Genomic DNA, 26668 nt, shown 5'->3' with positions numbered 1-26668 from the left:
GAAGAGCACAGAGATCACTGGAAGATCTGTAGCCCTTGCCAACATTTATTCATGTGTAAAGATTGTAACAGCATTTTTTTTTAAAGACTTCTGCTTGCTCCAGTTCTCCTGTCTGTATGCTGGCCATGTAATGGTAATCTCAGTGAGAACAGGATCCATCCTTGGCTTACTAGGAGAATTAAAACTTTCTACTAATGTCACCATAAAATAACTAATTTACACTTTCTATTCAGCGAATTCATATCTCTGTATGTGAGAATACTGGTTCTCATTTTGTATGTTTAGTGGGCCAGAATTTCAGCAAGTCTAAATTTTCATAGCTTCACTGGTATGTTGCACCATCCTTTGCTGGTATGGTCTGCATCTGTAAAGATTTATGGGAGGCTACAGTTTCTTCTAGGTTCTTTATCAGTAACTTCATCCTTATTAAAATGGCCAATTGGTTCCTCCCATGTTCCTCAAAATACCCATCTGCCATGAAAGAGGGAAAAAAATAAGTTTTGTTTTAAAACTTAATATAGTTAGAGCTTAAAGGTAAGAGAATAATCTGTGATGTCATGTTTTGGACATAAATGAGATGTTTAAACTGTCTCCCATACAAACTGGATTTATCAGCTGTAGTTAATGGTATTGCCCCCTAAGGACTTCAGAGATTTTAAGGCGACTAGCTCACTTGCTATCATTTTGATGTAAGATAGGTCTTTCAGCTAGACTGTGGCCTCAGTCTTGGTCTTTGTCATCTTTTCCATAAAAACTGAGAACTGCATAGACTACAGCAATCATTTGCTGGCTGGGTCGATTATTCTAGTGTTTTAGAGCATTAAGATATGGAGGAGTGAGGGGGAACCCTTGTACAAATGAGGCTCCATGGAAAATGCCTCTCCTGTTGGGCCATGTTGGGCCTGACCTGATGCTGTGGTTGGAAGCACGACTTCTCCATTGGGTTACGTGGCTTGGGAGAGGAGCTGAAGCAGGGATACCTGTCTCTTCCTCTAGTGTGAATGTGCTGGAAGGAGCTCAGTCCTTGGGCTGAGAGGAAGAAAAATCTGGCTCCTGGACAGAAGTCTGGTACAAACAAAAGTCTCAGATCTGTGTGGGTAGTAGAACATATCGTGTAATTCAGAGCTGTCCTGGGCAACAGCTGTCCTGTCTGGTTATCTTTCATCCAGGCATAGAAAGGAGAAAAGCTACTTTAGTCCAAGCAATTTCTGCCCTAGATATAGAGCATCCCAGCATAGTTAGGTTAGCAAATACTCAACTCCAGCCCTGTCTGCTCAGTGATTTAGGGTATTTTGGAATTTTTTCCAACTGCAGGAGCTTTCCAGAGAGCGAGTAAAATGTGTGGTTTCCGAACTCTGTTGCTATCCAAGTTAGTCTTTAATGGTGCTGGCAGAGGCCTGTTTCAGTACAAAGGCCATCCCTACTGCCAAGTGCAAGTTACCTGCTTTAGAGATCTTGGGAGGAGAAAAAACATTTTCCAAGAAGAATTAGCCAAAATTTTTCTGACAGTATATTCTCAGGAATGGAGAATACTTTTCTTTCCCTCCTCGTACTTCCCCAGCATTTCTCCTCCAAAAGTCAAGCTGTGAATGACACACACTTAATAAATACCAATTCAACAATTAAAAATAAGGTGTTGACAAGAGGAGAATATAATGATGTCAGACAACCTTACCATAGAATCATAGAATGCTTAGGGTTGGAAGGGACCTCTAGAGGTCATCTAGTCCAACCCCCCTGCATACGCAGGGACACCTAGAGCACGTGGCACAGGACTGCATCCAAGCGGGTTTTGAAGATCTCCAGAGAAGGAGACTCTACAACCTCTCTGGGCAGCCTGTTCCAGTGCTCTGTCACCCTCACTGTCAAGAAATTTTTCCTTAAGTTCCTATGGAATTTTTGGTGTTTCAGTTTCCGGCCATTACCTCTAGTTCTGTCAGTGGCCACCACTGAAAAGAGACCATCCCCGTCCTCTGCACTCCCTCCCTTGAGGTACTTATAGACACTGATCAGATCCCCTCTCAGCCTTCTCTTCTCCAGGCTGAACAGGCCCAGCTCCCTCAGCCTCTCCTCATAGGGCAGATGTTCCAGGATCATGCTGTCAGTCTTGCAATCTAGGTGTTTTTTTTTTTTTTTTTTTTTTCCCTCCCCTAAAAAATTCCTCCGAATACCTCTGGGAAAACTACCTTGTTTTGGGAGGTGTCTTTATTTTTGTTAACAAAGAAATACTTTAAGTAGTAAGTATTCAGAAGATTTTTTGCATCTACGAAGAACAGAATCGGCAAAGGACTAAAACTTGGGAAAGGATCATGTGCCTGTGAAGGCACCAAAGGTGAAAAGTATGGCTTAATTACAGCATCAGTAGTAAGTAATCATTTGCACCTGAGAGCAGGTTCAGACTTTTATTATGACCTGGTTGGCATTTTGTGCTTACATAAACAATTCTCTGCAAAATATTCTGAGCCCTTTGTGGAGGATAAACCACTATTTAATTGGTGCCTAATAGGCAATGATTCACTCCTTTAAGTTTGGTTTTGGTTAATAGTATGTTATTAACTTATATTTCTTTGCTTCCTTCTTCTGCCTTTCATTTGTCAACTCTATATTCTTTTGGTTTTATTAAGTTTTATAATAATTACTCATATTTCAAAAATTTTGTTTCGTTTCTTATTAGCTCACAATGTGAGGTCCAATGAAGACTAAAGTTCCCATTCCAGTAAAATTTACACACATGTTAAGCACTGCTTAATTTGAACCAAGTAACTTGCTCCCAAGATTGGATTTGTGAGAAAGGATATGTTTGATTCCAAGCTTATGATGAGAACTAATGACAATTTATGGACTAATGGAGCTTAGCAACAAAAAAACTTTTAGGTTTCAGCTAAAACCATGAATCTTGCTTTTTCCATGCACACAAACTTTGACAGGACAAAGGGGTAATGGGTATAAGTTAAAACATAGGAAGTTTAATTTTCATGTGAGGAGAAACAGCTTTCCTGTGAGGGTGACAGAGCACTGGACCAGGCTGCCCAGAGAGGCTGTGGAGTCTCCTTCTCTGGAGATCTTCCAAACCTGCCTGGATGCCACCCTGTGCCACGTGCTCTAGGTGACCCTGCGTGTGCAGGGGGGTGTTGGGCTAGATGATCTCTAGAGGTCCCTTCCAACCTCAACCATTCTGTGATTCTGTGAAATTTCTGAGTCTCCTTTGTTACATCTTATGCAAGCTGAAAAAAGGTGTGTTTAAGTGATGTCACTGTTGTCTCTGCATAATCCAAGAAGAAAAGTGCACAGATTAATGTAAAGCTTTGGGTGATTTAAGGTAGTACAAAGATACAAGAAAATCAGTGTGTGTTAAAATGCTAAACGTCTGAAAAGAGATTTTAGTTGCCTATGAGCAACAGCTCTTTAGTTGTCATTTTTCACATGGCACGTTTGCAGGTCACCTTTATTAATGCTTTGACAACCGTAAGAAATTTACTGTTTAAGCATTAATCATTTCAATTACATACTAAACAGTTATTGCTCCAGAATTTCTATCTAAATTGTTACATTGTGCGTTTACGCAAGGAGCACAGAGATGACATGTATATCTTTTACAAATTTCAATTTGTAAAAAACTGAAACAATATATGGTTTTCAGCCTAGCTCTACATAGTATTACTGATACTAAAATGCTGCTGTCTCACTTGTGTTATTGGTTTATTGCTGTCCTTGAATATATTACATTTTGCAGTGATGGAGAACTTCGAGCAGGAGTGCAGTGCATGTTGATTTCTTCGGTTGGGTTTTTTGTGCAAATGCAATTCACAGTTTACATCATAGCATCATAGCATTATAATTCTTCTAAACTGTCCTGTCTGACTTTCAAGGTAAAACTCTGCTGTCCTCTCTTTTCTGGACATACTCTTCTATTCCTGTACTAGTGTACCTTGTACATTGTGGGAGGAGGTTTCTGGGCTTGTGGTACAAAGTGTTCAAATATTAGTGGGAAAACTGGGAGCTGACCAGTGTGACTGTTCTGCCCTTTCGTGCTCAAGGAAGAAGAAAGCTTGATTTTGGCCTGCAGCTCTAAATTAGAGATGTGAGGCTTAGGAAACATGGTTTGATCTTATGCAATCTCTTTTAAAGAGTACCTAAGCTCTGTGTACCCTTCTCATGACAGAATCAACTTCCCAGGCTGTACATCCTCCTGTTGCTTGTCCAGTTTGCATCTCAGTCTGTTGGGTGCCAAAACTTGGGGCCAGTTGCTGAACTTATTGCGAAAGTTGGTAGTAAAAAAAGAAATAATTTTCCCCAAATAGAAATTTGTTTCAAAATTCATAAGGGCAAAAACCTGCAGAAACCAGCAGAAACTTGTACAGGAAGTAAATAGGTAAAAAAAATGCACGACTCTGAAGTGCCTATTTTATGAGTCACATACTGCTCTGCTCTGTACCCATTAACATAATGTGTATTTGGCCTCCCCTTTCTTTGTCTGTGCTAATTGCTTACCTTTTCTGTGATATTGAATTAGCTTTTTGGAAATCAGCCTGCCAGTGAATGCGATCTGGTATTACCTCAGCCTGTAATGTAGATCTTCCTAGCCACCAGCAGAGCTTGAAAATGCTTGTATTTATAGACAAATTAAACAACAAAAGAAAACAAAAAAAAAAAGCAATGTCAAGGTTGGCTAAAAATATTAAACCATTTTTTTCTGTCAATGATGTTAAGCTGAACTGGCCAAAGCACTAGAGCCCTACGTTGAACAAGCACATTTACTGTTTTCTTCCATTTGCTTCTGTCCACTAGCCAATTATAATCTGTCACGTTTTCCACTGCATGACCTTGAAGAATGAGACTTTTTATCTCGCGAGAAGCATTAACAGATAAAACTGAGATTGCTCTTAGTTTTATCCGGTAAACCTTTCAACTGTGCCTCAAGATATAACCTGCATCTAAGAGGAACAGCTGGGGAGGGTTTTTACGTGTTACTGTTGTTAATGCTGTGTGTGATAGGATGATTCATTTGGCAGAATGTTTATGCAGTACTAACAGCACACTGTCTCTTAATAGAAAATGTGGAATTAATTTGAAGATGAGAATTGAATATTGTATTTTAAATGCCTATTTTTGTAAATAGGTGGAGTTTAGAAGAGTGTCACTACTTCTGATGTTTTGCTCTTCAAGTTACTTGGTTTTGCTCAAGACCACGTTCTTTGAATGTATCACCAACAGGAATTTTCCCCTGGCTGTATCCTAGTAACATTGAACACAAATGGAAGGGCAGTTGCCTCACAATATTGGTGACTAATGTCATACACACCGTGATAACTATTGCATGTGAAAATATTTAGAAGATGATTCGTGTAGAATTAAAAAATGCGGTGTGGAATTGACATTTCGATTTAGTTGCTATTTAATTGTTTTCTTTAAAGCCAAAACCATATTTGGTGTCTATTTGTAACAAAAATTAAATTTTTGCATATCTTATGGGAATTTTTAATATAAATTTGATTTCCCCAGCCCCAGTGAAATGAATTTTTCAATTTTGAGAGTTGGCAAAACTTTCAGCATTGTTTGCTATCACAGATTTTTTAGAAAATCTGCATTTTATTAATTTTCCTAGTATCTTATAAATCAGAACTGATCTCTAATCAGTATATTCTTGGTTATTTAATGCCATTTTGTGATGCTGGGCAAGGATGGAGACTATGTGACTTATTTAACCACTGAGACGTCCCTTAGGTTTCTTCACTCAGATTCTGCTCTGCGTGTGTCTGAGACAGATGACGTGACTGAGGATGTTTAGGTGAGGCGAGTGAACCCAGGAGCCTGATGGGACAAGGCTGCCACAGCTCCACGTCCCTGGGTCCAGCCGGTAGCAAGGCTGAAGGTGTATTCCCAGTACACGCATATTTAACATATATATGCATGTCTGTGTGTATATACATATATGTGTACACACACATGGCTAGCCACACACATCGGTATAGGTAGACACATTGACGTTCATGCAGACTGCACTAACGTTCTTCTTTTTCCCCTCTCTGGCTGCTCAGGAGGAAGGTTAGTGGGATTTATTTATTTACTTGTTTAAGGATCCCTGGTCTCCCAGGTTGCTAGTAGTTTGGCATAGGAACCCTTGCAGTCTGCAACCCCTCTCCAGCTGCTGTTACAGTCCCACACCCACACACGCACCCACCCACCCACATATGCACATGTGCACATAGGTGTGCGTGGTTGATTCCTAGACCGTGTTGTCTCTCTGGCAGTCAGCCAGGACTCCCCTTCTCCCTCCAATAGCCACTTCCCCTCTCATCTTATGCACACGTGTGTGCGCACATACACACGTGCATGCTCGCACAAAACAAGGACCGGGGCCGCCTTATTGTCCTGCCCAGGCCCAGCTGTCCCCCTGGCAGGAGGCTAGGACTCTCATATGCCCCTCAGTAGCCTCTGCCCCTGCTATCTCCCCGCTGGAAGCTTCAGTTTGCTATTGGAATTCTTAAGGTCAAATTCAATTCCCAATATTGGGCTATTGGGGTTTGATGGGGGCTAGTGATGGCATGTTCACTTGCATACCCTCACTTGTGCCGGTCGCTGGCACAGCAGACACATGGGCCTTCTGGCCTGTGGTCCCACTCTAGTTGTGCCACTTCAGCTGGCACTCAAATCCTCAGGCGCTTGCGTTGTTGGCACCACCACTAGGTAGATCTCTATGGTCTCACTCGAGTTACTGACACTTAGATCTCTGTGCATGCACACACAATTCACTTGCCCAGGAAAACAGTTAGAAAGGAATTTAGTAAGAAATAGGGCAGACCGTGATGATCAGGCAGAAGCCATGCATCTATTTTCTGTGTATTTGTTCCTCCTCAAATCCCTTAAATCTCTCCCTTTTCCTGCATTTGTTTCTTCCTCTAAGCATCCTCATTCCCTTGTAAATCTTGCACAATTCCAGAATACTCCTCCCCTGCATACCAAAATGTGCCCCATACCCTTCGGCATAAATATTCCTCAGTCTAAGCAGTGCTCTGGAGCTTTCCCCCTGTTTGCTCACCTTACTGGATTTCACTTCTGGCCCGTGGGGCTGATGATATCCTGCAACAACTCTGGAGGAGCCTGGACAGGGTGTCATTGCTCTGAGCAAGTAGTTTTGGTTTCCCCACCTGCTGGTGAGTCTCTGCACCCTCCTGTGCTTGTGGAGATGAGCCCGGGATGGACTGATCGCCCTCCTGTGATTAGTCTAGGAGTAGACGGAGTAAGGATGGGATGTTACTCTGGTTTTCCTATTACCATTGCTCGTTTGAACTTATGCAGATGAACTTCTTGTCATGTGACCCAAGAGGGGTAGCTTTGGTTTGTAAGAAATAGTACTGGCTGATATTGTAAACTGTTTATTTATTTATTTTCTTTTAGCATGTATATTTTCCAATAATTAATAGTGAAATTTTAAGTGGGAGGGTTGGCAAATGTGAGTGAGTATTGTATGGCAGTCTGTCTTGCTCTGCTGCTGAGGTGATACTGATGAAAGATTACGTTAGTCAGCCTAATGCTGCACCTTCATCACTGACATGTTTTATTTTCTAGTCACAGAAAGGGTAATTTCTAGCCACAGTAGACATGTAAGAGAATTCAGTGTTAGATCTGTGATCCAGAAAAAATGTCCTTCTCAAACTATGCATTCCACCCTCATTTTCTGCATTTTCAACTTCACATTTGTGGCTTGTGTTTAGCTTATTGTGTTCTCTGCACTGCTGGATTTGTGACTGAAAGGTTATAGCATTTTTTTAGTGCTTGTTGCTTTATTACTAAGCTATACGTACATACATACTATACATAAATATCTTAATGGACAGCTTTTCTTACTTATCCCAGTATACTACCTGCATGCTCAAAATTCACAAAATAAGTTGAAGAGATAAAAAGAATGGGAAAAGCAGTTTATCTTACGTGACTACTGTCTCCTCAAAAGTATCTGAGAATGAGCTTAAGGTCAAATTTGCTAGGCATAAGTTCTGTTTTGGTTTGGTTTTTGTTCTAAGTGGGCAGAAGCAGTGCGGTGCCTTTTTTAGAGATGCTGCATGCTTCAAGCTACGGATTCCTTTTAAGAATCAAGACCACCTGAATTTATATAGGATCAGTCCATTAGTTGTTCACTCCATTCTACCTTAACAGTGTATTAGCATGTTTTAACAGTACAGAACTGTTTTATCATTTCCACAACATTTCTATAAAAGGGGTAGAAAAATGCATAGCACATGACAGATTATTGCTGATTCCTTTCTAATACCTGTCTGCACTTGGCTGGCAATTGTTTGTGCACTAAATTTGGAAAAGGCAATGGTATATGTCATCAGTCTGTTTCTCTCTTCTGGAATAACAGGTTGTTTTACATGTGTTAGTAAGGGAATAGAATTAGATGAACACTGCAATTTTTAACAAGCTCAGAAATGGAGTGATAGGTGCAAGGTACTTAAGCAGCAGTCTTTTTTTTTTTTTTTTTTTTTTTTTTTTTGCCACAGCTGCCTAGACAGGGCGCATTCCGCACAGGAAAGAAAGGACATGAAAAATCGCCAAATCTGGGTATCTGGCAAGAATAACTGCAAGGTGGTGTGCTGTGGGGTCTTCCACGGTCAAGGAAGGATGGGACATCAGTGATACATCTAGAAATAGGGGTTCAGCATTAATTTTAAGTTGATTACTACTAGAATACATACAAATAAAAAGATAGTACATACACAACATTGTTGTGCCTGACACTTCTTTTGGTAGTTGTGTTTTATAAAGGTATAGTTTTGTGGGCATTTGTGCAATTTTTCTGTCAAGGACAGCTTTTATACACAATATATCAAGTCAGATAAATGCCAGGGTCACAGTTTCCTGCAACCAAATTTTTGGTTTCCTGCAACTAAATCTTAATCAACTATATCTAGCAGAGAGGTACCCATTTCCAAAATGCGGTGAGCTTGGAAGCAGGAGTTCAGTAACTCTAGATTACTTACTTGAAATAATTTGCATATAACTAGGGGTGCAGTTCTTTGCAGTTGATGTTTAGCGTTGATTTTGGCAAAACCTCCTGCACAATCCGACATGCCAATCTTGTGATCAAACAGAAAAGAAAATTACTTAAAAATCCTCCGAGACGTGAAGATTTCCTATTCCCTGACTTGGTATAGGCAACCAGATGACTCCGTGCGTCACGTTCTCATGATTTCGTTTCGTATTTCTTAATGCTCCAGCTTTCCTGTCAGATCGCTTGATATGCTACACTGTACCCTAAGGACATTGTAAATCTGTTCATTGAAGAAAACCTGCTCCAAATATTGTGCTACATGCTCTAGGTGTCCCTGCTTGAACAGGAGGGTTGGACTAGATGATCTCTAGAGGCCTCTTTCAACTTCAACCATTCTGTGATTCTGTGAAATATGATCGATACGTTTTCAATATATGTAAGTTTTAAAGAACTTGCACTAATACAGTTTCACTGTGCTTCATGTGCACAACTGAAGTGTTTTGCATCTTTTTGTGTGCTGATGAAAATGTTTATATTGGAAATTGAATTCTTCCAATCATTTCATTTGAATAGTATTTGAAAATTTAATCCCAAATACTTAAAAACAAGCAAAAGCTTAATGATGGGGTTTGGGCTGGTTGGCTTCCTTATTGGTTCATGCATCTGTCTGCTTGTTATTGCATCAGAATCATTTATTGTTGCTTTTGTTACCTCTGCCAATACTGCGCCAGACAAGATTTTAATAGCTTTTTACTTTTTTTTTTTTTTTTGGATACAGTTTCACAACAGTTTGCAAGCACTACAGGTTAGCGTTATGGTTGTTCTAGGATGATTGTAGGAAGAGGACCAAATTCAGACTTGATAGAAACAGACTTTATAATAGGGGGATCTTTGGGCTGGGATATGCTTTATACCAAGGTTCCTTTTTTACTTTTTTTTTTTTTTCCCTTCAAAATTTCATCAACTATTTAGGGCCTCTGTAGTTGTACTGGAATTTTTCCACGTGTGAAAAAAATACATGGGAGTTTTAAAATAATTTAAACGAACTTGCAGCGTTAATCCTCACAGGATAGAGAAAACAAATAGCTTGTTACTAGAGTGGAAATAATGTCAAATACTTTAGCGTTTGGATCCATGTCTGTTACCACCCATGCTTGTAATAAGGGAAAGATTTTAGGCCAGAGAAGACTGGTTGTGTATATTCCCCTCTTCCAGAACAGACAGTAATACTCTGGAAGTGAATGAATGCAATAGATCTTCCTTGTAGCCTTGGTCAAACTCCGATTTAAATGGTGATTAAGCAGCTGTCTTGTGCCTTGTGATTCAGTGAGTTAGATATTCAAAATGACGGTATCAGTCATTGAATGTGCTATGCTATACCTTACTGTATTTATGCATATATAAATGTGTATTTGACACTAGTTGGAAGAATCATATTTAAAGCTGATGAAACAAAGTTAATAGCACATTTCCTGTGGTGTTCTTGCTATGTTGTAAATAGTAATTTGAGTGTAAGTAGAACCAAAATTATTAGACTAAAAAACTTTCAGGACTGATTTGCTGAGCATTTAATTCATGTACTGCTAATTCCCATTTTTAGTGGGAACTCGACTTTGTGGGGGTTCAACTCAAAACAGGTGTATAGGCATCTTTGTATATTCTTTTTTTATATATTTTAAATCTACCCTAAATTACTTTTTCCTTCATAATCCTTATATGGAAGAGATCCAGGAACTGTTTGCTATTTTTCTACCTTTTACCTCTTTGTATTAATATTTGTTTTACTTTGTTTAATGCATTTTTGTGACTGTCTGTGGAATCAAATGTCCTTTTGTTTCACACCTCTCCCGTCTTTCTCAGCTATTCTCTAAATTGATAACGTGATTTGATTTTCTGTATACAAATGAATGTTTCTACTGCATTTTTTTCCGACATTTGAGCAAAAAGCTCTGCGGAAGAATAGTAGTGTGTCCCTGTCACATTTGTGCTTGCTGCTGTTTAATGTAGTTGCTCATCTTTACTCAGGCAACTCAGCTGAGAGGGTTTCTGGAGACAAGGGCAGTGGAAAGGCAGCGCAAAACCTTGCAGACTAATGGGTGTCTTCTGCAAGTCCAAAAGTGATAAACCAAAGAATAACTTGAGCTCAACAGAGTTCACCTTCTGGCTTTTCAAAAAGCTGCAACACACATTTCTCAAAAGATGCCCAGGAGTTTCGCAAATGAGCTTGAATCACGGCCTTGTTTAACTGTCAGGCAGTAGCAAGTTTCTGTGTGTGAGGAGAGGGCATCTCTGAGGCGGGAATGAACTAGAAAGTGGCATTTTCACTTCCTTCACTGCTGCTGCTACTTAGGGGTGGCCATCCTCAGAGGCTGCTCAGTCTTGTGAGAGCAAATGGGCCTTGTGACTCCTTGGGGTCTTCTGACAGAGTAGCAGGAAAGGGCTGAGGGATTTTTATTTTCTACCTATGGCTCAAAGACCTACTCATCTAAGTAAGAATGTTCTCTTCTGAATTTGTTAGTAACAGCTTACGTAGTATAGAAGAAGTAGATTGAGGGGAAGAGCCCTAAGGAGGCAAGGAGAAGCATTGCATAAGGATTCTGAGCTCCGCTTGGGAGGGAAAATTGCTTCTCACTGATTCTTTTAGCGTCTACGAAGAAAACTGGTAGTGTCCCAGTAGAAAGTTGGGGTTGGATTGGGAAATTCTGGGTTACTTTCAGTCCTCCTGAAATACAAGGAGTGATTAAGGAGGGCTTTATTGACCAGGAGGTGGTCCAGGAGAGTTCATAGCCTTGCAGGTAGGTGAAACTCTTGCTTCTGGATTTGCTTCCATATATTCACTTTTTTAAGGCTCTTAATATGGGGTTCTGATTTATAAAGATCAAGTCCTAAACTGAAAGCCTAGCCAAGGAATTTTCAGGAAAAACAAATATTCTTGTTGCCTTCTGCTTTTTGATTACTTTGGGTTTATTATGTCATCTTTTTTAAGTTGTTGTTGTTTTTTGTTGTTTTTTGTTGTTTTTTTTTTTTTTTTTTTTTTTTTTTGGAGGAGGCGGAGGAACATGTTCTTGTTTAATTTCTTTTTGGTTATTTTTCTGTTACAAAATTCTCTGTTCTAACATTTATCATCTAATTTTTACTGTTTTTCTTCCTTTGTCAGATACAGAAGAAACTACCAGACATGCAGGTAAGAATGGATTTATAAAAATAAAATCAATAGTGTTAGTCACACGCATTGAAGGTAGATGGAATACTAACCTATCCAGTACAACCTTGCTGGCGCAAATTGGAATTCTTTTCAGCTCTAGCATAAAAGACTTGAAGTTCAATGCAACCAATTTATTTCAGAAAAAGAAAACTTTTGTTGCAATGTCATTTTTGTCATTTGACAAAATGTTATTGTTCTAGAATAGCAGTACATCTGAAATGGTTGTGTTTAGAAGTGCGCCTGTGTGTATGTGCATACATATATAAATTAAAAAAACAACAACAACAAAAAACTTCCTTTTAGTCAGAACTGTTCCCGTGTTGCCTGAGGGAAAACAGATAACAAGTTTATGATTCTTTGTTTGTGCGTTTTTTTGTTGTTGTTGCTCTTTTATTTTGGAAACTGTATAGACGATTGTTCATGCTGTTAGTTTTTAATTCTGGGAGATTGTTTAGAATACATAAGTATCTTCAAATTAATATCCATATAATCCTTGTGGTTTATTGACATATTTAATGAGCCAAATAATATCAGTGATTTTCCTGAAAATCCATTTAAGGCCACTGAAATAACTCTTGATTCCGCTTTCACTGCAGAAATCATATTAAAGCTTATCCTTTCAAAGGAGGCTATCATTAGTTTTTATTAAGGCAAGCAAAATATTATCAGAATAAGGAAACGTGTGAGTGATTAGCATTTCAGAAGCTTCTTGTTTACTAAGTTTGACAAAAGGAAAATCTACTCTGACTTAGATCTCCTACAATAGGAAAGGTTTTACAACATAGTTAAGTTAAGTGGCATTATAGGGTGACTTTTGCGGCTTTGGAGAGAATTTGAAAATGCTTACTGTAACAAGGTCAAAGATTTAGTGTCAAGTTTCTGTGTAAGTAGTTGTCTGATTCCTATCAAGAGAAGAGATTAAAATCTGAAATGAAAATTTAAATGGCAATGACAAGATCTGAGAAGGTGAGCTGAGGTGAGAACACCCAACTATAATCATCGGGCCATAAATGTTAAACACCCGTTGCTACCATTAATAAGACACTCATGGTAGATATGTAGGGGTCAGGCTACTGGGACTATGATTTTTTTTTTCCTTAGTGATGTAGAATGCAAATATTTGCTGAAAATAAGTACTTGTTTTGCTTAATTCTATTTAAATTCGTAACAATTTTAGTGTTATTTTAGCAAAAATTAATATGTCTACCTTACCCCCCCCCAACCTGGAAGCGCTTTTCTGATGAGCAGATGTTGCCCTCTTCTGGTGAAGGCATCCAGCTAATTTCTGATGACATAAGGAAAGGCTGATGAGAATGGTTATATCTGTTAACTGAAACTTCATGCACTAATCTGTGCCTCCCTTTTCTCTCTCTCTCCCTAAATTCAGGAGCAATAGATACAACAACTGTTGCTGGTAAGAAAAAACAGGCTTTCTGCTTACTGCAAAGTCCGTTATTTCAGATGAGATCAATCTCTTTCTGTTCTTATATGAAGTAATGAGGAACAGTTGTAGTGCAAATGAATTCCAACATTTAGTGGGTTTTCTAAATGAAAATTAAGTTCTTCTTGCTACTGTTAATGGATTAGCATAGCTTATGGAATCACTCCCACTTTGTAGTAGTGATGATTGGGGAGGGAATAAGCGCAAGCTTATTTAAGATTTATCAAGAATCTTTTGTAACCTAAACAGTGAGGAGTTTGCAGAGATGGCAGAGGGAGATCACTGTAGGACAAGAACTCTTTTTTTTACCTCTTCCCACTGTGCCCACACCTGTGCCATTTGATGCAGCGTGGTGTGCTGTGGAGACAAAGAAATAAAAAGGGTGAGCCGAAGGTGATGAACATCATTTATGAAAGCATTTTTTGTAGGAAAAAATGTGAAAAGATAGAGGAAATATACATACAGAAAGAGCCATTTGCTTGCTTTCTTTGCGTTTGCTGACACACTGCTCTAGTAAAAGCTCATACAGACCTAGCAATGTGCTCATTTTTTTGAAGATACGATCTTTCTCTGAGAATGTATGACCATTAACAATTGCAGAGCATTCATTATTTGTATTTGTTTATACCAAAGTGATGCAGATGAAGCCAGCATTTAGTTTTCACTCTGATTCCTCATATGTTGACCATTTAATTGTCTTAGAAAAAAAATGGTTTTTATTGGTACAGATGATGACGCTGATGTTGGTATTGTAGAAATTTGGAAAGCCTGGTGTTATTCCGTTATGAAACTGTTCTTCTGTTTAGAAAAAGTCACTGGCAAAAACCCTCTGGCAAAAAGATTTTGGGAGCAAGTTTGCCAAGCTCAGTATGTCATCTTTGGTCAGGGGTATCATGAATGTATGCAGAAAAAGGCCTTGGAGATGAGCACAGTTAGTACTACTGCATGTGCCAGGCATCTATGTCTACCAAATTATGAAACCCATAAAAGGAACTTACCTGAAAGAGCTCAATTATCAGATGTTTGTATCCAGATACTTATTCAGATTCTTGAAAGAGTTTGCACAGTTTTTATTGAGCACCAAAGTGCTCACAAAAGAGAACTTAGAATACTACAGTTCTGTTCCTGTTGGAAGTGTTGCATGCTTGATCTTCCTTCTCAGAAAATCACAGAAACAATTACAATAATGCTGTTGCTACTTTTTTTCCTCCCTTTCTTTTTTTTTTTCCAGAATCCTCTATTGTTACTTTTATCACCTATCCTATCAGTCCTACAGGCAAGATTTTATTAACATTTCTCATAATTAGATTTAGTTTTAGACTGTTTAGAGTGTTATTTTATTATTTTTTTATATTTACTATTTTTAAAATTTTACTACTGTTTAACTACTAGTTGTTAATTTTTATATTTACTAATATATATATTTATACTTACTAATTTTCTCGTTCAGATATGTCTTCAGAAGAAACTACACAAAGTGCAGGTGAGAATTCACATATGATGAATGAGATTTGGAGGAAGATCTGTGTAGCATTTGTGAAAGTCTGTTTTAAACTGGGGTTCATTTAGACTGAATTCTTTTCTTACGTTATCTTAAAAACCTTACAGCCTGTATTTTAAGTCTGCATTGGTAGAGTTTTGAAGTGCATTAAACACTGAGCTGTTAACCTTTCTTTTTTTTAGCAAAAATATTGATTTTTTTTTTCCAAGCCCAGACTGTTTTGGGGGCATAAATAGAATGCTTTTTAAATTTTTTTTTCAGTATTTAAAATAGCTTACTGAACTAAAATGTACACACCACTGTTTAAAAACCCTTGCATAACATAGATGCTTCTGTTCTGTTAACCAAATAGGATCAGTACAGGCCTAGTCAGGAAAACTGCTACAGTTTTTTTCCTGATGTTTGCATTTGGAGTATATTTATTCCCTATAACTGTTGATGCCTCTATGTCTTTATCTGCTAGACATCCTGGTATCTTTCATAGTTGATGGAGACAGAAAAATACTTTTTTAGAATGGGATTCATCTTATCCTAAAGTACTCATCTAAATTAAGTCAAAGGAATCACATCTTAAAAGCACTTCCTTTTCCACTGGGTAATAGGGGCCCTAGAGCAATTGGCTGAGATAGGGTTGTAAAGATTTGATCAGGTGAACCCACCCAAGATGCTGCTTTTTCATTTCTTTTGCACAAAGTAACTTAATCACCTTATAAAACAAATGGTCATATGTTTCCACTTCTCCTGGAAAGGCAGAGTCTAAACTGTAAATAAGGAAATTTTGTTTTATGTTTATGACTTGTATTTCATAGTCTTTTTAAGTTAAAATATCAATACTTAATTAATCTGTTTATTTTTACAGAAACTCTTAGTATCACTGATTATTATTCCACTATAATACCAGGTAGGATATATATATATATATCATTACTGATGAGCTTTGACGCGTTTGAAAGATTAAGTGTGTTTGTCAGTTCAAGTGGTCTGCGCTCAAATATTTTTAATAGGATTTTTTTTCTTGGTACTATTGTTTGCCTTATTAGCAATCTGCCATACTTTGCATTGATCTCCTGTCTGGTAGGAAGTCTACTTCTGCAGTGTTTAACTACATATCTCATATAGAAGGGCTGGAGTATTTTGCGAGTCAGAGCAGTAGATTGTGAGGGGGCACCAAGATCTAAGAAACACAGTCCCAGGAAGCATATTTACTTTTTAAAAATTCACATTGCAGTAGACAGAATTGAAATCTATCATTGTTTGGACAGATCCAGTCTATAGGACTAGGCTGAGTTTAATACCTTACTATTCATATAAGAGCCTAGCAGACAGACTAGAGTGTATTTATGTAGAATTAGTGTAAGTGCTAGATGGCTTGGAATGTGTATACTGGCTAGTATAATTTGACTCTGTGAAATGTGATTTGCAAGAAGACTTTAGCTCTGTTACCTGGTGATCATCTTAGTGGTTGAAATCATTAACCACTTTCAGTGAGGCTTTGATCCTCTACACTACTTATTTATTGGCCTGCAATAATTTTGTATTTTGTTGGCCTGCAGAGGTCTTAGACAGGTTGAGGTGGCACACATACAAGTTATCTGTAAATAAAAGGTTCACCTTATTCTTTGCTTGAGTAGCACTCCTGTTTTGTGCATTGGGATTTTATAAATGTTGTTCTTTATCTAGCTAAACTTCAAATGTTCAGGTATTGAAGAATCTTTTATTTCTTTAAGGATTTCTTTTAAAATAATATCATTGATATAACTTCATTATTACTTCACTGACAACTACCAACATGAAAGGGAGGACAAGTTCATTTGAATGAAAATTGCTCACCAAAAAGCTTTTTTTTCCCCGTCATGTTTTGAATATTGCTAGCTGCTCAAAATCCTTGCCATTGATGAAACAGATGAGGTATATCAGGCCTTAGCACGCAAATGTTTATACCCTAGAAAAAACTAGAAAAAAAAATTGAAATTTCCCATCTCATTTGATACTAGCTTATGACCACAGCTGAGAGAACAGGACTTGTTTTTCTGTAATTTGAGCATAATCTAATTATGTGCTTGTTTTGCGCTATTTTTCCTGGTCCTCATTATTATTCAGGAATTAGCCTAAGTGCTGTAAGGAAATGTATGCTGCCACATTTGGTTTTATGAAAAAGTACAGGAGTTTTGTCTCATATGTAAATATCCTTCATGTCCTTTTCTTTGGTTTTATATAGCTGAGCTGTCTGTTTACGATATTCTAAAATTTTGATCAGTATTTTTCTTTGAGGTAAAGGTAGGGTTAAAAATATGGCAGTAAGAGAAGGTTTGTTGTAACTAAAGCATGGTATGCTAGATGAGAGAACCCGTATTCTGTCCCATGGTTTCAACTCCATCAGGCAGAATAGTTTTTGATTTTCTTATTATCATAATAGTCATAATAGGATCCTCAGAAACTATTTATCACATGAGGATTGAATATTGTGGTACTTTAAGAACCTGTTTGTGATACGCTCATTTCTGCGTTATCTTGATTATATATAAAGAGTTTGTTTATTTGATTATTTTAATGGTTTCAAATTATTTTTGATAATCTAGACAAAGATTCCTTTCTTCAGGTCTTTCTTGTGCCTGAACAGTTGCAATGGGAGTCCTAGAGTTGACTGTCTTCTGTTTTTTTGAATTAGTTGTTGCTATAGACTTTGAAAAAATGCATACCACATGATGCATACTTGTTGTAAAGGTTCATGAAAAGTACAGTCCTGTCCATAAATTAACAACTTACCTATGTTACAGTTGTATCTAAAACACATTTTATCTTAACTGTATGGGTTTTAAGTGCTACTTGCCATCCATCAAATTGTGGGATTATTTTTAAATGTAGGGACCTACTCCCATGTAGGTGTTCTGGGGAAACAGCAGTGTGCATAACACTTGCACATGCTGTGTGCAGCGTGTATAAGTGGGAATACTAGCTCTTCGATAATGTTGTGGTAAATGCCCTAGAGGAGTGAAGCCTAGATAGTGTGCAAATCATTTATAGTAAAGACAAGACCTTTAAACTCAAAATCCTGAAATGGCTGCAAATGTGTCTGTCTGTCAGGACTGACTTTAAATTGAGTATTTTTAGTCAGCGGATATTTTTTTTTTCCAGAAACTATGCCAGGAGAAACTATTTTATGCAATATATCGAATCCCTGCAATTTTTCAGGTTAGTGTTTTTATTTTTTCTTTCTTCATGTAAAAGTTATGCCCAACTATTTTCTCTGCTGAGTAATGTGGCAACTTGCATTTGCTATATAAAATCTAATTCTGTGGCAAGTTTTCCTGGTAATTGAGAGAGATTTTTACATAACTTCTTAAAAATAGATTAACATGTTTTGTATTAGTAATGTCAATTCTGTTCTTGATCAGTATTTCTTAACAGAGAATATACAGATCAGAATTACTAAACTGAGGAAAAAATAGAAGACAGTATGCTGTTAGTCTCTGGCATATTAAGTCTAATCCTGTGTCAGGAATAGAAGTTTGAAATAATTATTGTAAACCATGAATGTATTTTTATAGTATAATGTGACAGGACAGAAAAAGGGAAAGGGCAGTGATGTTCCCTATATGTGTAGTAATAAAAATGTAGATAAATTTTGTTGCTTTATGTTGCAAACTTTCAAAATACTTTGATAAAGGACTTCGCGAGAAGTTCTTTAGAAAATGAAGTATTTTCTGCCAGGGAGCTGTATACTTATAATCTATACCTTATAGATTATAGAGACAGAAAAAATATTTGCTTCCCAGCAAAAAGTTTCTTTAATGGATGACACAGTAAACCACGCCGGGTGTCTTGGATGAAATGATGTATGCATTCCTGCATGAATCCTTCTCTAAAAGCTAACACTGAATGTGTAGCTGCAGGAAGAAAACTGCCACAGAAATTCCTTTATGTCTACCAAGGAATTCTGTCCGCTCTAAAGGGCTGTTGAATGATACCTGAAAGTGCTTTAATCCTCAAGGGGATTAAATAATATTCAGAGTATCACTTTGCCTTTAACCAACATTTTATTCTCATTACAGAAGTTGAAGTTATATTAATGGCACACACAGTGCAGGTTTTCTATTTTGGGAAAAAAAAATCAGATGGAATTCAGAGGTAGCTAGCAAAACTGAAAAAGTGAAGCTATTAGAGTAGTTCTTTTGGGAAGAAGAATATGTGAAGAGGTGGGAAAATGGTTGCAAAATACTGAATGATCAGAAAAGTTAATTTCAGTGTTCTTATTTCCCTTGTAATACAACAGAGTAAAATCTTGAATTCTCAAATAATTCCACATATATGATTGAGCACAAGTTTTTTCTTTAACTTTGATTTTTGGTTTTAGTCTTTTATGTGGGCAAGGCAAAACTTCAGGCAAGCGAAGAAAGAAGTAACACGTCAGTAAATGTAGAAATAGTAAGTACTTGCTCTTTTAAAACTTAGCTGTAAGGAAGGCTTGAAATATCCTTTGTCTACACTTAAAATACTGATATCTTAACATGATTCTTATTTATTTTATTTTATTTTTTATTTTATTTCAAATAGAGTTTGCAATACAAGTGTAAATATTTACTGTGGATGGGTTTGCTCTCTCTGTTTTAAACACTGTTTTGTGGCTAAATTTAAAAGGTTCATATAAATGGTCTTCCTACACTAGTTGTATTTTCTATATAACCACTGGAAACAGGGAACACCCTGGAAATTCTGCAGAGAAGCGCCTATATCACCTAATTAGGAATCTAATTTTAGGCATATAAGATTATTCTTGGGAGAGAGATTTAGGCATTGTAGGAGTATTAGATTCATACCTACAGGTTGGTGACAAGTTAGATTGGATTGTATCTTGGGAATAATTCATGTTGAGGCTCTTATAAATAGGGCATCATTCTAAGCAGTGGTGGTCCTAATACTTTTTAGCTAGTAGGTGATCAGTTTTCAGATCTGTAGTAAGTGTATGTAGTATGAAAATGTTTATATAACACAAAAGAGTTTTCAAAGGACAATATCATGCAAGGCAAGGGTAGCATGGGTTTCACAGTAGCTAGATGATTCAGGATGGGGCTATTTAGTTGTTACAGGTAGGAAAACTGAAAACTGGACATTAGCTTGTAGAGGACCTCTTGCCTTTTTCCTACACATGCCTTTGGCATTCATTCTTGAGTTTTGCAGGCCAGGCCTGAGGATAGTACAAGGTCCTTTACACCTTAATGTCCTTTCTCCTTCTCTCTCTCTCTCTCTCTCTCTCCGGGGTTGGGCCCCACTGTCCCCAGCATAAGAGCTGTTTCCATATTTGTATTGTTTCTGTGATGGTAAAATTGCCTTAAATATATTCCCTGAGACTATTACATAGCTTGTTCCCATGCTGTATTATCATTACAGTTGGGAAGTTTGTTCAGTATCTGATTTAAGTTCTCTTTGTGGCAAACTAACCTACTTTCATCTTTTCCTAATATGAAAGTGTTAAAATTGCTATCCTTTGGATGATAATGGATCAGAAACTATTATTGTGTGTGCCCCATATGAACCAATTCCTTTAATAAGCTGTGACAGTAATGTCATGATAAATATTTTTTGAAAGATTTTTGCAAAAAACGTATGCTTCTTACCTTTAGAATTTCAGACTTGTAGACTGTGTGATAAGGCTCTTTTGATGTTAAGAATTACTGTTTGATTTATCAGTGGAATCTTTGTTTCTAACAGATTAATAACATAACCACCAGCAATCACATTGCAAAATTAATTCCAATTGTGAAACCTACCCAGCAAGAAATGAAGTGAGTAATTTTGAATGAGGATTGAAACCTTTGAGATATTTGAAAACAATTAAGCAAGGCCCTCTGTGAGGTTGCACACTTCTGTGAAGTTATTCTGTATCGTATACATTAAAATTTTCAGGAATTTCTTTAAGAGTTTCAGGATTTCTTTAAGATAAAATTCACATTGGTTAGAATAGTCTCATTTTTGGTTTATGTCTTAATGGATTTCGTTTTCAAAAAACCAGCATACAGGATTTGGTCAATCTTTTATGGAACTAATATTAAAACCTATAGCTATGGTTTTTTATACACATTCATAGAGTCCTATCTATATTTTTATTTTAGTGTAGCATCTCCTTTCATAGTCTAAGATGTTCCCTTTCCTCTTTCCAGACCCACCAAAATTTTTTCTCTGAGGGTTTTCCCCAGTTGTGGTTCAACTGATCTTTCTTTTCCTAGTATTTGTGATACTTATCTTCTACTTTATATTTCTGATACCTTCAGGGTGGTTTAACTGACTGTGTATTAACTGCTATTCTCAAAGGTAACCTGAAAATAAAAATATATATTTGGCCAATGCGTCCTGTTTGTGGAAGAAATCCATATTTCCTGTTCATTCTTTTTCTGTAGCTTTTACTATGAGATTAGTTTCCATTCCAAATGGAAATACCAAAATTTCCATGCCAAAAGACAATATTGAGATTTCTCTCTTGCTCTTATAAATAGGTCTTAAAGAACAAAATTGATTTTGTGATATTTATGTGGGATGACAGAGGTTTAGACTTACTTTGTGAAGTAACTAATAAAGTTGAAAAGATTTATTACTATTTGATCCTTCGAAAAGTGTTTTTACAATATTAAAACTGGCATGATTTTAAAAAAATCATTGCTAACTCTTTCTTGATCAATAAGAAAAATGCTTGCTTCTTGGTAATTGCTTATTCTTTTCTTTTTAATCATAAGTAGAAATCCTCTATAATGGTAACCTTTTATTTTAAAGAATTTCAGAGTTCAACAAAACTTTGCAAGAAATAAGTGAGGTAAGTGTATTATTTGTTGTTACCACTTAGAAAACTTCTTTTTTAACTTATGTCTGATAATATAACAAGTCACAAGTATCATTCCTGTTTTCTCCCGACAGAATAATTGTATTCTTCTTTCACTTGTCTTTACAGTCCTCCTTTATGGAATGCAGAACAGAAAACCAGAGGTTTGTGGTTAACTTTAAAAATGTTAATATAATAAAAAGCTCATATATTTTATTGTGACTATTTCAAGCATGAATGGTTCTGTAGCAGGAAAAAAAGAAATTAGGTAGTTAAGTTTGAGAAACAGTCTTGAGAAATATATGCAGGCTGTCAGAAATTCTTATCCCCTTAATCTCTTAAGATTTTTTTTTAATGAAATTGTATTGCTTTTCATTAATCTTCTGGTGCAACACAGGCTTCCCTGCCAGATTTCTTCATATTAACTGACTCATACGGCAATTTGGACAATAGCCTGAAAAGCTGCCGTGAGATATGGGACCATTGAACTTCCTGAGCTTTTAAATCCAAGACAGTCTTTATTAGTAAAATGTTTCAAATGTCTTGGATTGCTGAAAGGTTTTTCAGATTTGAAAACCAGCCATCCTCAGCAAGGCTGCCCCAAAGCAGGTGATCCTGGACACCCTGGCAGCTGTTGACTGAAATGTAGATAATACCTGACAGTTTAATTGCTGCTCACTGCTGGTCCTTTAAACTGATCAGCTTGGAAACACTACATTATAAATCAAAATCTGGAACTTCATTTACCCGGATATTTAAATTTTGGAGTTTATTTTCCCAGTGTAAGATGAAAAAAAAAGTCCCAAACCTTCAAATAGTAATGGGCAGAAGTTCAGTTTACACCTCCATATCATATGCTGGCAGGAGTTAGGGTGCTCTCCATTCTTGTTAGCTGGAAAGAAGTTTCACTTCATCTTGTTTTTGTTGCCTTTATACACTTGTGTTTGCCTTTGCTGAATGTGAAGAATTCTGACTGTACAGTTACTAATTTAGCTAGGGAGGATTTCTTAAAATCTATCCATAATTATAAAAAATGTAGCATTATGCCTACATGAGTAAACGGCTAATGTTAGTTAGCTAGGATCCCATTTAAGAAGCAACAGTGTTTGTGGAGAGAAAATAAGGTGCCACAAACTCACATATTCTTTAACGTATGCTCTTCTGCCATAGTGTTTATTTGCAATAAAAGTAACTCCAAAATTGAAAGTGCCCGATTTAGCATTTGACATTGCTTCCATGCATTGCAAATGCAAGGCAGGTGTGTTTCTTGAGTCTAATGCCTTTTCTTTTTCATTGTAGTGTACATTGCAATTTCATAATAAAGCTGGCTAAGAAAGAGAATATAAGCAGTTTAACAGACAAAAAAGATATAAGTCAAATTGGTAAGTTATGCTTTAAATACAATCTCATCACAGTTCCTGTTTAGACTGAATCTTATAGTTCTTCAGGTAATCTTCAAGAAGTTAAGAGACTCTTATTTTTATTTAAAAACTAATTTTTATAAGTTCATATACAAAGTGAAAATGCAGCAGTTTGGATTTGGAGAGGGAAGAGGAAGATTGGGAATGTGTATTAAAAAGCTTTGGTATAAAATTGCTGACTACTTTAATAAAGCAGATTTTAAAAGGACTATATTGTTTACTAACATATATGCATCACTGAAATGGTGACCTGAACTATCAAATACAAAACATGCAAAATTTTCAGGGTGATATTGATATAGTGGGGAGTAGTGGCTTGTATGTTTCTTTTCTATTACAAATCATCTAGAATTCCAGTTTGTACAAGAATAAATCTGTACTTGTCTGGCTCTGAGCAAAAATGCAGTGGCATTGCAGTATTTATTTTCACTGATCAAAATCTCTTTTGCAAGTGTCTTTTCAGACAAAGCTCAGAAGCAATTAAGCAAAATGCACTGTTGTTTTCAAACATGTACTTTCTGAATACTATTCATAGTATCATAGAATCCTTAAGGTTGGAAGGGACCTCTAAAGTCTAGTCCAACCCCCCTGCACACGCAGGGTCACCTAGAGCACGTGGCACAGGGTGGCATCCAAGTGGTTTGGAAGATCTCCAGAGAAGGAGAGTCCACAACCTCTCTGGGCAGCCTGTTCCAGGGCTGTGTCACCCTCATCATCAATAATTTTTTCATAAAGTTCCTGTGGAAGTTTTGATGCTTCAATTTGTGGCTGTTTCCTCTTGTCCCACTGAAGAGAGGCTGGCCCCATCCTCCTACTATTGTACTACTACTAATAGTACCTCCTACAAATAGTACTACTATTGTTAGTAGTACTAGCAATTTTTTATGCTTCAGGGCAAACTAGGTTAATGTTTCTTTGTCATCTCAGATGAGTGCTGCTGTTCATCACCAAAGTACTGTTCTTTGCCTGCTGAAGACTTACGGAAGTAGTGAGTATAAATACACAAGGCTTGTCTTCCCTCTTTCCCGAATTTTATAATGCAGTAGTAATGAATTTCCATTTTGGAACATAAGAGTCTCTCCACCAAAGCAACCTCACAGACATTTTCCTGTATAGTGTTCTCTCCCTCCCTCTCTTTCTGTCATCTAATATGATGGATTTTAAAATACTCATTACTAGTAGCAATATGTTCCTATATATTTCTATATTCTAACTTATTTTCTTTAAAATAAAGCTAACAAATTTAAATAATAAAAAATTTAATATGCTTTTCTGTGCTTTATTTTTTACAGTACTATACAAGTGCCATCTCATTCTATATGGGCTCCTTTCTCACTTAGTCCTTTTCCCCCCAGAAGAACTCCTTTTCTTTCCCCCACTATGCTTTCTACCCAACAGGACCCCCAAGTTAAACCGCTGATCACACCATTCACAGAAATTTATGCTTCTGGAACTCTTTCCACATCTCCCACCACAAGTCCTCTCTCTGAACCTTCTACCACATCTACCACTGCAACTTCTCTGCCTTCTACCAGGGTTACCAGTACACTTTCCTCTTTTGCTAAACCTGCCATGCCAACTTTTCTGTCTACACCTGCATCAAAATCTGGCACTAATGTTGCTCTCTCAGTTAAATCTGATGCTGCATATCCTGGACATGTTTTTTCTAGTTTCATTAAACCTACAACAGCTGCTTCCTCTGAGCTGCCCCCACCTCCTCTAACAATTCCCCCTCCTGAGAATATCACCAAATCTATTGCACAAATACCTCCTGCTACAGTTTCTACCAAACCTATCTCCATTAATAAAAGTGTTACTTCAGCACCTATTCTTCCCATTACTCCTTTCACAACATATATGGTCCCTACTGTTAGTCCTGTCAAACATTCTGCCTCAGCTTCTTCTCATCCTCATTCTGCGGATGCTGGCCATGGTAGCTTGCCTCATGGAAATACAGGTAAATAGGACAAGTGAAAGTTTGTGTTTGTTTTAATTTGAATAGCATATACTGAACTTATTGAACAGAGGGTCTTGCTGTATGTGAAGTAAGATTTCACCTTCCAATTACTGTGAAGACATAACTCTCACAAGATGTACAGTCTTTTTGAAGACACTTTCGTCTTTTGAAAAACATTCTGGTGGCTTTGGCTATTATGAATGATACCCTACTCTACCTGTTATTTTTCATATATAAGTAGTGTGTTAAATTCCCAACAGGTACATTTGGTAGAAAAATTAGTAATCGCAGATGCAGATAGGTAATACTTTTTACTAAATCAGTATTTAAAATATTACATCTAATACTACTAATATTTTATTAGTATTAGAACTTCCTTGAAATATGCAATTTCTGAGGAGTATTCTTAGCTGTATATTTCTTGTGAAAACTGAATGTTTTTCGTTGAGTGCTTGTCAAATAGCTGGTCTTCAGTTTCCATTTCCAGGCATTTATTGACTGAAATCCAAAGTAACAGATTATTTAACATCACTAAGGGTCTAATATGAACACTGTTACAATCAGTAGAAAGTGGAATGAATTTAGGTTATTTGAAACTTGGTTTATGTTTCTGTAAGATTTGAAGTATTTCTCTATGAAGTGTAGCTGACAGGAAGAAGAAGGTGTTTTGTTTAATGTAACATATAGAGAGACCTTACCATTGTATAAGGTTTGTTGATGAAGAGAACTGTTGTTGTCCTGTTGTCCTAATCTTTCCCTCATTCTTAAGGATTACTTCACTTGTTGAAAACATTTAAATAAATGCATGAATTTCTCTTGTCACAGGAAAGATACTATCAGCTACCACATATACAACTTCCATTTATACTGCCGTTAATATCACCACAGCTGAGCAAATCGTTTCCAAAATAGAAAAGGATTTAGCAGATGGAAAAGTAGAACCAAAAGATGTAGAAAGGATGGTTAGTGAAGTTAGCAAAATCTTGACTGCTTCTCAACCATTATCACCCCAAATTTCTAACAGGTTGGTAATAGATTAAATGTATGTTTTTATTAACTGTTTTAGTAAAGTGACAGTGCTGAGGGTAATTATAATAATCATAATCCAGAAAAAGATCTCTTATAGTTTATTGTAGCTATATGGAAAGGCAGGGAGTACTATTCTAGTGTTACTAGTTCTACTCTAACTCAATGGAAAACTGTAGTTTTTCATGTCAAAGCCACAGAAAATGAGCAGAGTCAATTAGACTTTATATTTGGGTTTGGCTTGCTGCTCCACAACCTGACTGAGAATTCTTGTGTATGCTCTTGATAATACTAAATTTTTCCTTAATTTT

The 26668-nt window shown here is 36.9% G+C and overlaps 1 protein-coding gene across 1 annotated transcript in view; it reads left to right on the top strand.

The window, feature by feature from the left end:
- Nucleotides 1-26668, top strand: part of ADGRG2 (adhesion G protein-coupled receptor G2) — a 48406-nt gene that overhangs the window by 6064 nt on the left and 15674 nt on the right. Inside the window, exons 3-16 of the mRNA XM_088532719.1 lie at nt 12153-12179; nt 13588-13614; nt 14873-14917; nt 15092-15124; nt 16002-16043; nt 18278-18334; nt 19497-19567; nt 20852-20925; nt 21908-21947; nt 22083-22117; nt 23253-23335; nt 24302-24362; nt 24667-25331; nt 26157-26355. Of these exons, the coding sequence (XP_088388845.1) occupies nt 12153-12179; nt 13588-13614; nt 14873-14917; nt 15092-15124; nt 16002-16043; nt 18278-18334; nt 19497-19567; nt 20852-20925; nt 21908-21947; nt 22083-22117; nt 23253-23335; nt 24302-24362; nt 24667-25331; nt 26157-26355 (1459 nt within the window). The remainder of the gene's footprint in view (nt 1-12152; nt 12180-13587; nt 13615-14872; nt 14918-15091; nt 15125-16001; nt 16044-18277; nt 18335-19496; nt 19568-20851; nt 20926-21907; nt 21948-22082; nt 22118-23252; nt 23336-24301; nt 24363-24666; nt 25332-26156; nt 26356-26668) is intronic.

Source organism: Tinamus guttatus, unplaced genomic scaffold, assembly GCF_059628265.1.
Source record: "Tinamus guttatus ecotype Peru unplaced genomic scaffold, ASM5962826v1 Tinamus_guttatus_pri_ptg000470l, whole genome shotgun sequence".
Taxonomy (NCBI): Eukaryota; Metazoa; Chordata; class Aves; order Tinamiformes; family Tinamidae; genus Tinamus; species Tinamus guttatus.
The sequence above is the reverse complement of the archived record's forward strand: the minus strand, read 5'-3'. Positions and strand labels throughout refer to the sequence as shown.